Here is a 13,237-nt window from a genome sequence, read left to right on the forward strand (position 1 = left end):
CACAAATATCTTAAAAGAACATTCAACTCATTTTGATCTAAAATATCTTATACCATTCATTCTGCAATTACTTTCCTACCTTTACTGCACATCATCTTAATATTGTTAAGAGACTTGGTTTCTTAACATATCACAAAGTTTGAGTATGTGTGGATTCATATGACTACCCAAAACATACGGTTACCTGTACCTACATAATACATATGATTGATTAAAAAGATGGGAGTCCATCAGAAGGAGCCCAGCTGGTTATATGGGCCAAAGAAGCACCAGCCTGTTATCCTTCCACTGTTTGGAGGGAGAGGTTTTCGCAGCTCTGTAAAACCAGCCTAACGCATTGCCCTCTGCTTTAGGAACCATGAAGCCCAGGCCTTCGCCTAAACCACATGGTCCAACTCCAAACTTGGAACGGGCAAGCCAGATCTTGCAACCATCGAACCCAACCAATCTGGGCTCAATCACAGTCCAACCATCCTAATGCCCTCACTCGAGTCACAGGCTCCCGTTACCAAGCCCGGCGATAATCCAACTGCGTTTGGTGTTTATAAACAAATCGGTTCCATCTACTCATTCCGATGTGGGACTAGAATTAAAGCTTTTGGGCTCGATTTTCTCTGATTTCTCCCAAATACGACCTGATTTCTTCCACCGTAAACCAATTTGTTTGCAAGTGAAGTTGAGATGGAAGGGGTTAGGTTGTGTATGATTGCTTTTGAGAACTCTAAATCGAATGAAGAATGGTTTTTAGATTCATGAAAACGACACCAAAAATCAGGTTTCACTCAAGAAGGTGATGGAGACTGGAGAGTATATTATATGCAGATGGAGCGGTTCTTCTTCTTCCCTTTTTCTATCATCTGTGGGTGGAGTTAAAAGGGATGGCCAATATAATTACTATTCTGCCCCTCCAGTACCTGTGCTGTGGGTCCCACCGATCTTTGATAAAAGTGTTTAGAGAGAATAAAGATTTTATATAAATATACGTTTCTAAGGGTCCGTTTACTAAATGCTTATCCGGTAAGTATTTATCATGTAATTTTCCTCATCGGATAAGCATGACAAGAGCCAAAAAAATCTGCGTGATGATAAGGATGGAGAGTTTTACCCGGTAAGTGAGTGTGACGACTCTTACCCGGGTAAGCGCTTACCAGGTAAATTGTTGTATATGATACGTTTTGATGTACTACAATCTTACCCAATAAAATAAATTATACAGTTAACTTCTAATATTGAGCACTTACCGGGTAAGCAATTAGATAAACGGCCCATAACATACTTTTCAAAATTTTCTTTAAAGCTAGAAAGCATGAGAATTACAATATAACTTTTAATTTCTGATTACGTAATAAGAAGTCCATTTAAAATTAAACCATGCAATTGCATGTAGGTGTAATAAAGTTGAGTTTATAAAATTCCTTTGAGGATTAGACTCGTCGTATACTGTAACAAATTTGAGTTTATAAGACGACAAATAATGTATAAATGTGTTAATAGACTGTTTTATAGGATTTAAGTTTACATAATCAAACAATAAAATGTTTTATTTATAAATGTTGTAATAAGTTTATAGAACATTTTTTGGACGTCTTAACAAGATTTTTATGACATCTTAAAAAGAACGTCATATTAACTATTTGATAGTATTGTATTTTAAAGTGTGTTCTATAAACACATTTTTATAGGACATTTTTTTTTTCAAATAGTGTCATATAAAATAAGATAATATGATGTTTTATTTTATTATGATTTCATTTAGATTAATAACAAAGTAATTTATTTTTGGTTTAATAACATAACTTTTTATAAAGATAGTAACTAGACATTCTGTTTGATAATCTTAATTATATTTTAGATTTTATCTATTTAAAATGAATGTTTATCTTGTATTTGATTATATCTATATGCAGTTAGTTAGATAAATTTAAAAATGGAGTTTTAACAAGTTGTACTTATGCAAAATTACTTGTAATCTTGAATTTTAAGTAATCTGGATCAATAAACAGTATTTCATGCATAAAAAATGATTTTTAATAATTCTTGTCAAATGCTTTATAATATAGTATAGATACTATAAGTTTAAGTCTTAAAAGGCCGTCTACAGTGATATTTATCGATTGTTGGTATCCTATAAACTTTGATTATCGAGTTCTAACAAAATAATTAATTATTATTTTTATAAGAAATTTATATTATTAAACCAAATATAAATTATTTCGTTATTGAATCAAAATTAAATTATAATTAAAAAAATTGAATTAAAAGATTACACAAAAAATGATGAATTTCAAATAGTTAAATAGTTAATTTGATACTAATATCAATATCTTTTTGTCAAAATTTTATAATATATTCAAATTTATATTTTATTCAAAAATAAAAACATTATCACTTTTTAAAAATCACGTAAGACCATATTATAACATCGACTGAGATAAAAAATAAAATAAAATATTAAAATCAAGATGTATCTCGCTGCATTACGCGAATACCTTTCTAGTTTTCTTTAAAGAATAGAAAAGAGACAAAAAGAGCCTTAGAGAAAAAAAAATAAAAAATAAAAATCGGTTACCAATCTCTACTGATCCGTCTCACTTAACAATATAGGATTGAGGCATTTTTTACTAAATGAAATTGACATGTGACATTTGTTTATTGGTTGGTTTAATTTTTTTTTAAAAACAAAAACTTATCTAATAAAAAAGTGAATTCAATTAAAAAAATATACCAAATTTCATAGTTTTCAATTCCTAGTGGATAAAGCACATCATAGATATATTTTTATACTTACTTTTGTGACTTATCTTATTTAATTTCAATTATATGATAAGTTTTTTATAGTTATAATTACGTTTTAAAATATACAATAATCCATTTAATTTATTTTTTATATTTAAAATTAAAAAATAATAATTATATATGATAAAAAATAAAATATATATTTTTTATAAAATTATATTTTAGATTGAATTGGATCACGATTAAATATAAAAAAGAAACTAAATTAGATTGGAGTTGAAGATTGTTACGTAAAAGAATGAGAAAGTAATATTTTAATTATGATTGAATTGAAAGAGATCGTAAATAAACATAATCTATTCAAATTTAGAGAAATATGTAATGGTTAAATACATTTAAGAAATCATAGAAACTTGGATTTTTTTTACTAATTTATGAAATACAAATTGAAATTTTGTTGGTTTCAAGTTTTCAAGGAAAAAACTAATAAATAAATATAAAGACTTCTTTTAGTATATGAATTATGATCAAAACATTAATTCAAATACATAATTCCTAAGAGAGAAACCGTAAGAATGTGTTGGGTTCACAAAATGTAATTTGATGGATTAGGAATCAATCAAAAGAATTGTGATGTAATTTGACTACGCCTTTGGTAAGTAGGAATTGGAATAAAATCTCTCAAAAGAATTGTAACAATCGTTTTTGTTTGGACTATCGCACCCATCGCCTCGCCCACACCCTACCAACGACCATGTTACTATTGTCGTCGTCACAGTTATCACCCCCACCCCTGCCTCACCATCCCAACCCTGCCCCACTTTTGCTCCATAGGTGGGGGTTCATGGGGGCAGTCAAGGTGGGGTGGTAGCTGTGACGACTACAGTGGTAGGATGGTGGTTAGTGGTGGGGTGGAGTAAGGGACGTGGGGTGGGGGTAGGTGGCGGGTGGTAGCTTTGACGATGATGGTGGTGGGATAGTGGTCGGGTGGACGGGGGCTTGGGAGTGGGTGGATATGACGAGAACAATCATGACATGGTGTTTAGTGGTGGGTTGGGGTATGGTGGGGTGCGGTTGAGTGGAGGTTGTGACGGCGACAATAGTGGTAAGGGTGGGGGTTGGGGTTTAAGTTAGAGGGTGGGATGGGTGAAGGGGTGGTAGCTGTTATGACGACGGTGGTGGGATAGTGGTCGGGTAGCTGAGAGTCAGTGGGTATGACAGCAACAGTAGTGGCATGGTAATTAGTGGTGGGTTGGGGTAGGGCGGTGGTGAGTGGCAGTTGTAACGACGACAATAATGATGTGGTGGTTAGGGTTAGGTTAGGAACGTGACAGTAACGGTAGTAGCATGGTTGTAGTAGGGATGTGCAGTGAGTAACGGGGGGGGGGGTGGTGTGATGACAACAGTAGTGGCATGGTGGTTAGTGGTGTGGGTAGGGTGGGTGGCGACGACAGTAACTCTTCTACAATTTGATAAACCTAAAATTATGAGCAATTTTTAGTGGTAAATGAAACGCTAGAAAGTTGATCATGATAGATAACTATTTCGGTAAACTTGCATCTTGAACAATAAAATATCAAGCTGGTAGACCATAAAGAACCTTCTACAACTTTTTGCTGAAATGGGCTATTGATTGCAATTCTCTAAGGAAAAACCTGCCAAAAGCTCACCTGCTTAGCAGCTGTGTTGTTGTCTCATGAAAGGTAGACTACAAGTTCACCAATCTGGCTTCCATGCATCCTTTTGCATAGCACACAATCAGCAATATGGAGTTGAAAAACACACCCTCTTATTATAGATCATGAAGATATTGTGAGAATATGTGGAGCTCCATATCACTCTCCAAAACAGCACTTGAAGAGAGGGGAGATTCCAACATAAATGGTCCACATCTAGCTGACCTAAGACTCCAACAGATACATTTTCACTTACATGCAAAGAATGTGTCTTTTACCATAGAAATCTACACGGAATGTAACATCATATAATCACATCTTTAATCTCTCTGAACTGACAGTTGGCGACAAATATTTTGTTATCAGACATCTAAGAACATCCTTTTTCTTATCACACGGCCAAAACAACACACCATCCACCATAAAGAATCATAACAACACAATGATCCTGATTCTAAAAAATTCCCCTTCTTACAAAAACAAACACCTCCATTGTATTTGCTAGCAGGTATGAAAATTGTGATATGGGAGTTACAAGTCCTTTGAGGATTAGGCTTATCCTGCACTACAACAAATTGAGTTTATAAGACGCCAAACAATGTATAAATGTGTTAATAGACTGTTTTATAGGATTTAAGTTTATAGAACAAAACAATAAAGTGTTTTATCTAGTAATGTTGTAACAAGTTAGGACAATTTTTGGACGTCTTAACAAGATTTTTAGGACATCTTAAAGAAAATGTCATATTAACTATTTTACAGCACAATATTTTAGAGTATGTTCTATAAACACATTTTATATGACACTTTTCTTCAAATATAATAGATAATGTAATGCTTTATTTAAAAATGTCTCAAAAAACTTACTAAGAGATCAAAAAACGTTCTATAAACTTATTACTAACACTTTTAGGTATGACGTTTTATTTTTTATACTATAATATCGTCCTATAAACTAGATTTTGTTGTAGTAGTTGTGTTTGGCTCTCAAGAACAGGTTGTTATACATTTGATTTGCTTCACACATTATGCTTTTGGACGGGTCAGGCCAGCCCGAGGTTGCCGGTTGCAATCTCTTTTGCATAAACTTTGTCATCGTTGATTATAAAACTTACCGGTCCGGTAACAATGGAAACCAAATAGGAAAAATTGAACATCTATCACATTATGAAAAAAAAAGATGGGAGTCTATCAGAAGGAGCCCAGCTGGTTATATGGGCCACAGAAGCACCGGTCTGTTATCCTTCCACTGTTTGGAGGGAGAGGTTCTCGCAGCTCTATGAAGCCAGCCTAACGCTTTGCCTTTTACTTTAGGAACCATGAAGTCCAGGCCTTCGTCTAACCCACATGGTCCAACTCCAAATTTAAAGAATGAATAAAATGCAAGAGATAGACCTATTTGATGTTTTAGAAGAGGATTAAGTTTTATTTTGATATTATATTGGTAAAATGTAAGTCTGTTCAACCTTGTTCCACCCTGTTCCATGGGATAAGGATGGAACAGGCCTGTTCCACTTTGTTCCACTCTGTTCCTGTCATGTCCCTGTCCAGTGTACCAAACGCAACCTAACAGAACTAACTCCGAAAAATTAGCTCAATGGAGTAACGAGCCCAAACCATAGGGGTAAATTCAAATAAGAAGGTAAATATCGTGAGAAAAAAAGTTCAAAGGAAGATTCATATATGAATCATTGAAAAATTTCATTTGAAGATGCATATGTGAACTCTTAGTAATAAACTGTGGTGTTGGTTCACATATGCATATTCAAGTATTTTTTTTCCCGATCTCTTCGCCTCTTAGTTGTTTACGATATTTAACATTCTTATTTGAACCTCTCACCAAAGTACACACACACACACACACACACATATATATATATATATATAGAGAGAGAGAGAGAGAGAGAGAGAGACGAGTTCAAACGAGAACAATAGATAGGCATCTATATAGTCCTATAAGGGCACTCCGAGGAGCCACCCAAAAGAAAAGGCTCGTCCAATCTTGGGATGACCATGGATCTCAGATAGTGTAAGGTTCGGTTGAGAAAATAGAAAACAATACGACAGACTCATACTAAAAGAAATTACAAATCGACTTGAGAGGTATATCGTTCCAAAATTTTAATATACTTCAAGATGTGTGCCATGAATAATTTCAATGAAGAATCAAATTCAAGTTAAGGCTCAAATCTTCACGATTCATATTTTGTATCAACAAGAATTTAAAAAACGAGCAAGAATTTAGCCGTTTTGAAGAGCGTGCAAACTATTTTGTATAAAGTCAAATTTGATATTAGAATGTAAGATTCGTTTTAAACATTTTTGAGAAAATGTTTTGGCCTTAAAGAAATTAAGCTCAACTATTTTTGAGAAAATGTTTTAAAAAGATAGTTATTCGAGATTTAGTGTCGTACTAATTTTTTTTGGGCAAGTTTTCAGAAATCTATCCAGACCGGGTTCTGGATGTCCCCAATGGGTCTAGTTATGGACATCCATGTTTGACGGATTTCAGATTTGGTTGTCTGAATCTGCACTATTCAAGGGAGAGATTCACTTCTTACACTTGCATAAGACGGATCTAGATGTCTACAACGATTTTCCACTGGATTTTTGAGCTAAAAATAGAGAATTTTGCTCAACACTTTGATAATATTTGCCAATCTATTTAATCTCATGAGTTATCACATAATTTCATCATATTTGTTATTTGAGAGTATTCAACAACAAAAACACCCGTCTAATTTGAAATTCAAATCACTAGCATTCTATATTTATATTAAAAACATTGTAACTTCACGTACCTGCATATGCATTCATTCATCAAACTTCAAATACCTTAAATATCAAAACCTTCAAAAAAAAACAATAACGGAACTTAACATACCTTCACAAAAATCAATCAAATCATTCCCAGATCCAAAACATCAAAAGAAAAAAGTCTCTTTCATTTACAAAAACGTGCACGATGACCTCTGTCTGATCAAAAGAGATCAACGAATCCGGAGGTGTTCTGACGGTTTTCACAAAAAGAAGGAATTAATCCTCACATAGATCTAACCTTTGTGATGAATGGTGATGAATTCTAGGGGATCGATGGCTTCAAATGAGTACGCCACTCATCGATGAATGCAAGTTTATCTCGACCCATGTCTGGTAGTTCACACCCTTCAAGATTTGTTACGATCTCCGTGCTCCTACCAAGAAGTTTGGTCGCGGCCTCAACACTTGCCACTCGTTTCTCTATCACACTTTCATGGCATTTTGTTGCTACGACTCGTGGTATGTTAGTGAAGCACGCAGAGAATATATCAGAAATCACGCAAGATAATGACTCAAATACCTGCTCTTCGCTGATCGATTCGATGTTGCTTTGGTGGGTAAGCAAGATTGTTTGTGCAATACGATACATCGAATTAGCAGCAATCAAATTACTCGGAAAACTCTCCTTTAGTTCCTCGTTGGTATTTCCCTTCATTTCTATTACAACTTCTCCAGCTTTATCAGCAAACCATTGAAGAATCTCCATTGATGTTCTTCCTCTATATGCATTTTTCTGTAGAGTGTTCCCCAACCACTTGTAGTTGTCTTCAACCTCATGCCATAAATTACTTGTTGTCCTTCGAACATTCACATATTCACTTCCACCATTCAGGCTTTCTTCCACAAGATGGGTGTACGAGAGACCGTCACCAACACCTTTCAACAAGCTCTCAACTTTTCCCTTACGAATGTTCGGCAGAGAAACAGCAATGCACGTTAAGGTTACTATCGGTAAGCTCCAACTATTAACAGGTTCAACAGAAAGGAGAGGTTGAACCTGATCGATGTCAAACTCCTCTACTCCCTTGAAACCAGTTGATTTACCAAGAAGCTCTAAAAGATCATTGTGTTGTTCCTTGTTAACTTTCTGAATCAAGCGATTCATGGAATTCGAAATGCCCTTCACTGTCATCTCTGCCAACTCCATCTCATCTTCGATCTGCAAAACATAATTGCTAAGGTCTTTTATATCATCACTACCCGAGGCGATGGGTGTAATGAAAAACAATGCCTTCAACGACCTCCAACATATAACAAAGATTATAAGGACTATCTGGACGAGCCCTATCATCTTGCATGATACTATAACTACTTTCTGAAATATGATACAAAGGCTTAGAATGTGGTTTTTCAAGCTATGGACAAAGGCTCTTGATCTACGGCTATTCGATAGAAAAGGTAAACGGTTTTCTTTCCACTCGTACAGCATCTTGGTCCAATACTTCTCTCCTTTAAAGACTAGGAAATGGTCCCAAGTGAACAATTTGAACCTAAAGACCGTAAAATATCTAAATATTGGAGCTATGCTACCCACTACAACTCCAATGAACTGAGTGAAGAAAATGGCAACCATTGACCACTTGTACTCTGATCGGAACCCAGTTTGGTACTCCGATTGGTACTTTGTTTGGTAAAGGTACTTCGAATTGTACTCGCTAGAAGGAATACCAAAAATATCCAACACACGAAATATGTACGTTATTAGGCTGATTATGCATATTATGCCAGAAGCATTGGATAACGAATTACTCGACATCACAAACTGAGGGTTCCCACTTTCTGCCATAACCCAATATCTTCTCACATATTGTCTTAGTTTCTCCACCATAGACATCCCTATAAGTTGATCATTTGAAGTTGTTTTGCTTGTGGCTTGATACTTGAACTCTAAAATTTTCTTAGAGGTCGGAATTGTTATGGCCGAAGAAATCAATATGATCAGTAACGAAAGCATCAAAACCATATAGATGCATGCCCACATCATGAAATACCCATTTGCTATAACACCGGTAATGATTTGGATCAAAGTATTCACAATCATAGTGATAATGAGAATGACCAAACCTATGGTATTTGCAAGAAGTGTCTTGTTGTCCATAGACGCCAGAGAAAGCATTAAGTTCGCAATCATGATGCACATGAAGGCCAAGCTTCCGAGCTTGGCTGCTTGGTCTACTTCACCAGGCATCGAACTACTGAGATCGACAGGCAATTTCATGGCAACAGCTACSACAGTGATAGAAGCAGCATTGAGAGAGAAATACTTGCAAGGAATCCAATATTTTCTATTCCGGAAACCATGGAACAAATCTGCCGCCATGGCAAGGATGCAAAAGCCAGATGCTATTGCTATGTAGATTCCAATCCACACCATAGGCCTGCTATATATGTCGTATACTTCCATAAGCTCTTCCACGATGAAACACGAAACAAAGCTGGACATGTCATCTTTGGTGATGTTTACAGTGTATCGTTCTCGTTCTCGTTCTCGAATAGAAGAGGATTCATCGTACAACTTGTGCACAACCTTGAAACAATCATTAGACCAATAATCATATGCATTCATGATGAGAACGTTTTTAATTGAAGCTATTGATTTACAAAACAAAATATTGATATCTTTTTATAACAAGCGTTTGAAAGATATTGCCTATATGGAAACATTCAAGAAGTGTAATTCATTATGCCCATGGAATCATTTTAACAATTAAAAGAGACAGAGGGATGGTCCCACAACAGTCAACGGCATTATTTAAAAGTCGAATTAAAGATGAGAAAGTGATCGTTTCTTGGTATCCTTTGTTTTGATCCAATTTTCCTTATTTTTGTCCATTTTTTATTTAATAAATAGGGGGATATTTTTATTTTTTTAAAGGTGATTGTAACCACCTATTTAACCATATTCGTTGGCAGGGCCGGCCCTGGCCACGTGCAGTCCGTGCGGTCGTACAGGGCATCAAAGCCTAAAGGGGCATCAAATTGTCGTTTATTACTAGTTTTGAGTTTAATAATTTGAGAATTGGACAACTGAACTTTAACTATAAAAACAGTGATGAATACTGAATGCACATCGTTGGAGTTGGAAAGTCGGAAAAAATTTTGTTTGTATAAAGTTGTCTGTATGAATTAATCGGTTTGTATAAGTTGGAAAAGTTTTTGTTTGAGAGAGTTTTTCGCAAATGTAAAGAGCGTTTTTTAGTTGAAAGGGACATGTTTAGAAGAAAAAAATTGGCTTTCTATATAAAGCTCCCCCTAAAAGCTTACTGGATAAGTCACTTTCTATATTATTAAGCCACTACGAAACAGTCATGCATAGTTGAGTGAATAAATTGTTAGTTCCATTAAACTTATTAGTCGTTAGATATGTAACTTTTAAGTTTTACTTTTTGCTTAATGACAAAACTTTGGATGTAATTTACTATTTTAGTTAAAAACTAATTATAGTTAAGATAAGTTCCATACATTGAAATAAAGTTTCTATTTTGCTAATTTTAATTTGAAAAAGGAAAAACTGGAAAAGAAGAAAGCACGATCTTAATCCAAGATTTATCATTTTATATCTTGTATTTAGGGTTTTGGTTTTTATGTCCCCTTCATCGTTTTTTTTTAATTATAATTAATAAAAATCAACATTGGAATGAGATACTTAGCTTGAATAGGTTCTAAACTTTTTAAAAAATCGCATGTTTCGTTGTTTCATTGACTTAAAAATATAGGCTTAGGGGCATTTTTTATAATTTTCGCACAGGGCATCAAAAATCATAGGACCGGCCATGTTCGTTGGGTCATCTCAATCAACAATTTAGATGTGTTCCTTGGTTCTTTTTTATTAGTTAGGGTTATATGCATACATAATTTGGATTACGGGAGAAATTTTCAGTTTCATGAGAAATTTTACTACAAACTTGTCTTAAGTGAGAAATACCGCACTAGTTTTCTGGGTTTAAAAAAGAGAAAAGTCTAAAAACTCAATGTACTCTAGTGTTTGGAATAATTAAGGCTTTATCCTATCCCAACCTAAACGAAACAAAGAACCCCGCGTAAAAACGTCTTTCCGGGCAGAAATCGAGCTTAAACATACAGCAAACACATGTTTGTACCTTGATGGGAATCTATAAATTTTCTTTTACAAGAATGGAAGCATCACCTTGGTCGAGACTGACTTGATGAAGATTAAGAATTCAAGATTTGCTGCAAATGAAGTTATCAATCTTTTAGCTCTCTTTTTTATGTTTCGAAGCTTCCATTGAGCAAACAAAAAAAAAAGGAATTGACAGTGGCGAGTCACGAGTGGGCAGCCCGCAGCCGGCAGTGGCAACGATCGAGGCGGAGGGGAAGGGGAGGACCGAGGGCAAGTCGCAAAGGGCCGACGACTCGACGAGTGAAGTGAGTAAGACTGAGAATGTGAGATCTGACCTGAGTGACCTCGATTGGCAGAGGGGTGAAGGCCTGAAGTCCAACAGCAACAAGGCCCAGAATTTCCAAAGCTGAAAGCTCAAATAGTATAAATGAATAATTGAATATTAGTATACTGCTTCCGGGGAGGCGCGGGGTTACAATACCCGGCCCCAGCCCCAACCCCGGTTTGAGTCCACCGGGTATCCCTGGCCCCTACCTCAGGACCCGTTTTAGCGGGGAATCCTCGTTCGGATCCCCATTCGGGTCGTGTGACGGTATCAGGTTTCACGCCCTTCTCATTCATCTCATTGAAGATATTCAAAGCACTTTGAAGGTCTTTTTGGAGACAATATCCATTAATCAAAGTGGTGTAGAGCTTAACATCTGGGTTCATATTCCTACGTTTCATCTCTTCCAGCAACATCATCGCTTCAGCCATCTTCCCTAGTTTACATAGAGCATCAATTGCAATACTGAAGGAGATTTCATCAAGAAAAACTCCAGATTCTATTGCATTAGTGAATTGGTATACAGCTTCAGAKGACATCCCCATATGACACAAGCATTGCATAATTGAGCTCATAATCACACAATTGGTGTTGATACCCTTTGAACACATTTCATCATGAAGATCCAAGGCCTTAAGAATGTCGCCTCTTTGACAGTACCCTTGGACTAAGGCACCGTAACATTATGCGTCTGGGACAATTGCTGCTTGTTTCATGTTAAAAAAGTCGTTTTCTGCATCCTGTAACTTCAACTCTTTTACAAAGCCACGAATGACAGAAGCATAAGCAAAAACATCAATGAGTGAGCCCGGCTCTTTCAACATTTTAAGCAACTCAAAAGCCGAGTCTGTGTAGCCATTTGAGCAMAGCCCATCAATATAGGAACCAAAAGTGAACATATTAGGCTCYGCTCCAGCTTCCTTCATTGATTCTAAAACATCCCCAGCTTCTTTCACACAACCTGTCCTACATAGTCCTTTAACCACAATCCCATATGTGTACACATTTGGAAGGAAACCTTTCATCTTCAAATGTTGATAAACCATCATGGCCATGTCAACTTTGCCTTCTTCAACCAACCGGTTCAGAAAAAGATTACAAGTAAGCACAGACAGAAGAAATCCACCCTGTATCTTCAATAACACATCATAAGCCTCATCAAACTGATGAACACTAAAGAAAGCCTTAACCAGAGCATCAACTGCTCTAACAAGCAAATTATTGCCATCCACATTGATCTCTTTCAATAATTCTTCGAACAAATCAAAAGCTTCAAAACCAAATACCCCATTTTTATTCTCAATAACCTCCAAAAACAAAAACTTTAACTTCCTCATCATACCCCGGCAACACAAAAACCTTATAATAGTCATATACGTTACAACATCATGCATAAAACCACATTCTTTCAAATGGGTAATTAGAAACAACGCAGTCTTGGGATTTCTTTCCAAGTGTTGTAAGAGCACCCACATGGGGCTTGCAATTTGAATTACAAATTGACTTTTGTCAGGTATCTTGCTGCCATGTAGGATCTCAATTGCAAAATTTGCAATTCACATTGAAAGCCACGTGGGCCATCAACCTCCTCTCCAATTT

The 13,237-nt window shown here is 35.8% G+C and overlaps 1 protein-coding gene and 1 pseudogene across 1 annotated transcript; both read right to left on the reverse strand.

Annotated features, from left to right (window-relative positions):
* Window positions 1–7,494: 7,494 nt before the first annotated feature.
* Window positions 7,495–9,798, reverse strand: LOC112528557. Its single transcript, XM_025139580.1, has one exon. The coding sequence runs from the start codon at window positions 9,796–9,798 to the stop codon at window positions 7,495–7,497; it is 2,304 nt and encodes a 767-aa protein (XP_024995348.1).
* Window positions 9,799–11,516: 1,718 nt separating this feature from the next.
* Window positions 11,517–13,237, reverse strand: part of LOC112528558 — a 2,936-nt pseudogene continuing 1,215 nt past the window's right edge.

The sequence above is a fragment of the Cynara cardunculus genome (genome assembly GCF_001531365.2).
Source record: "Cynara cardunculus var. scolymus isolate 2C chromosome LG 15, CcrdV1, whole genome shotgun sequence".
NCBI lineage: Eukaryota > Viridiplantae > Streptophyta > Magnoliopsida > Asterales > Asteraceae > Cynara > Cynara cardunculus.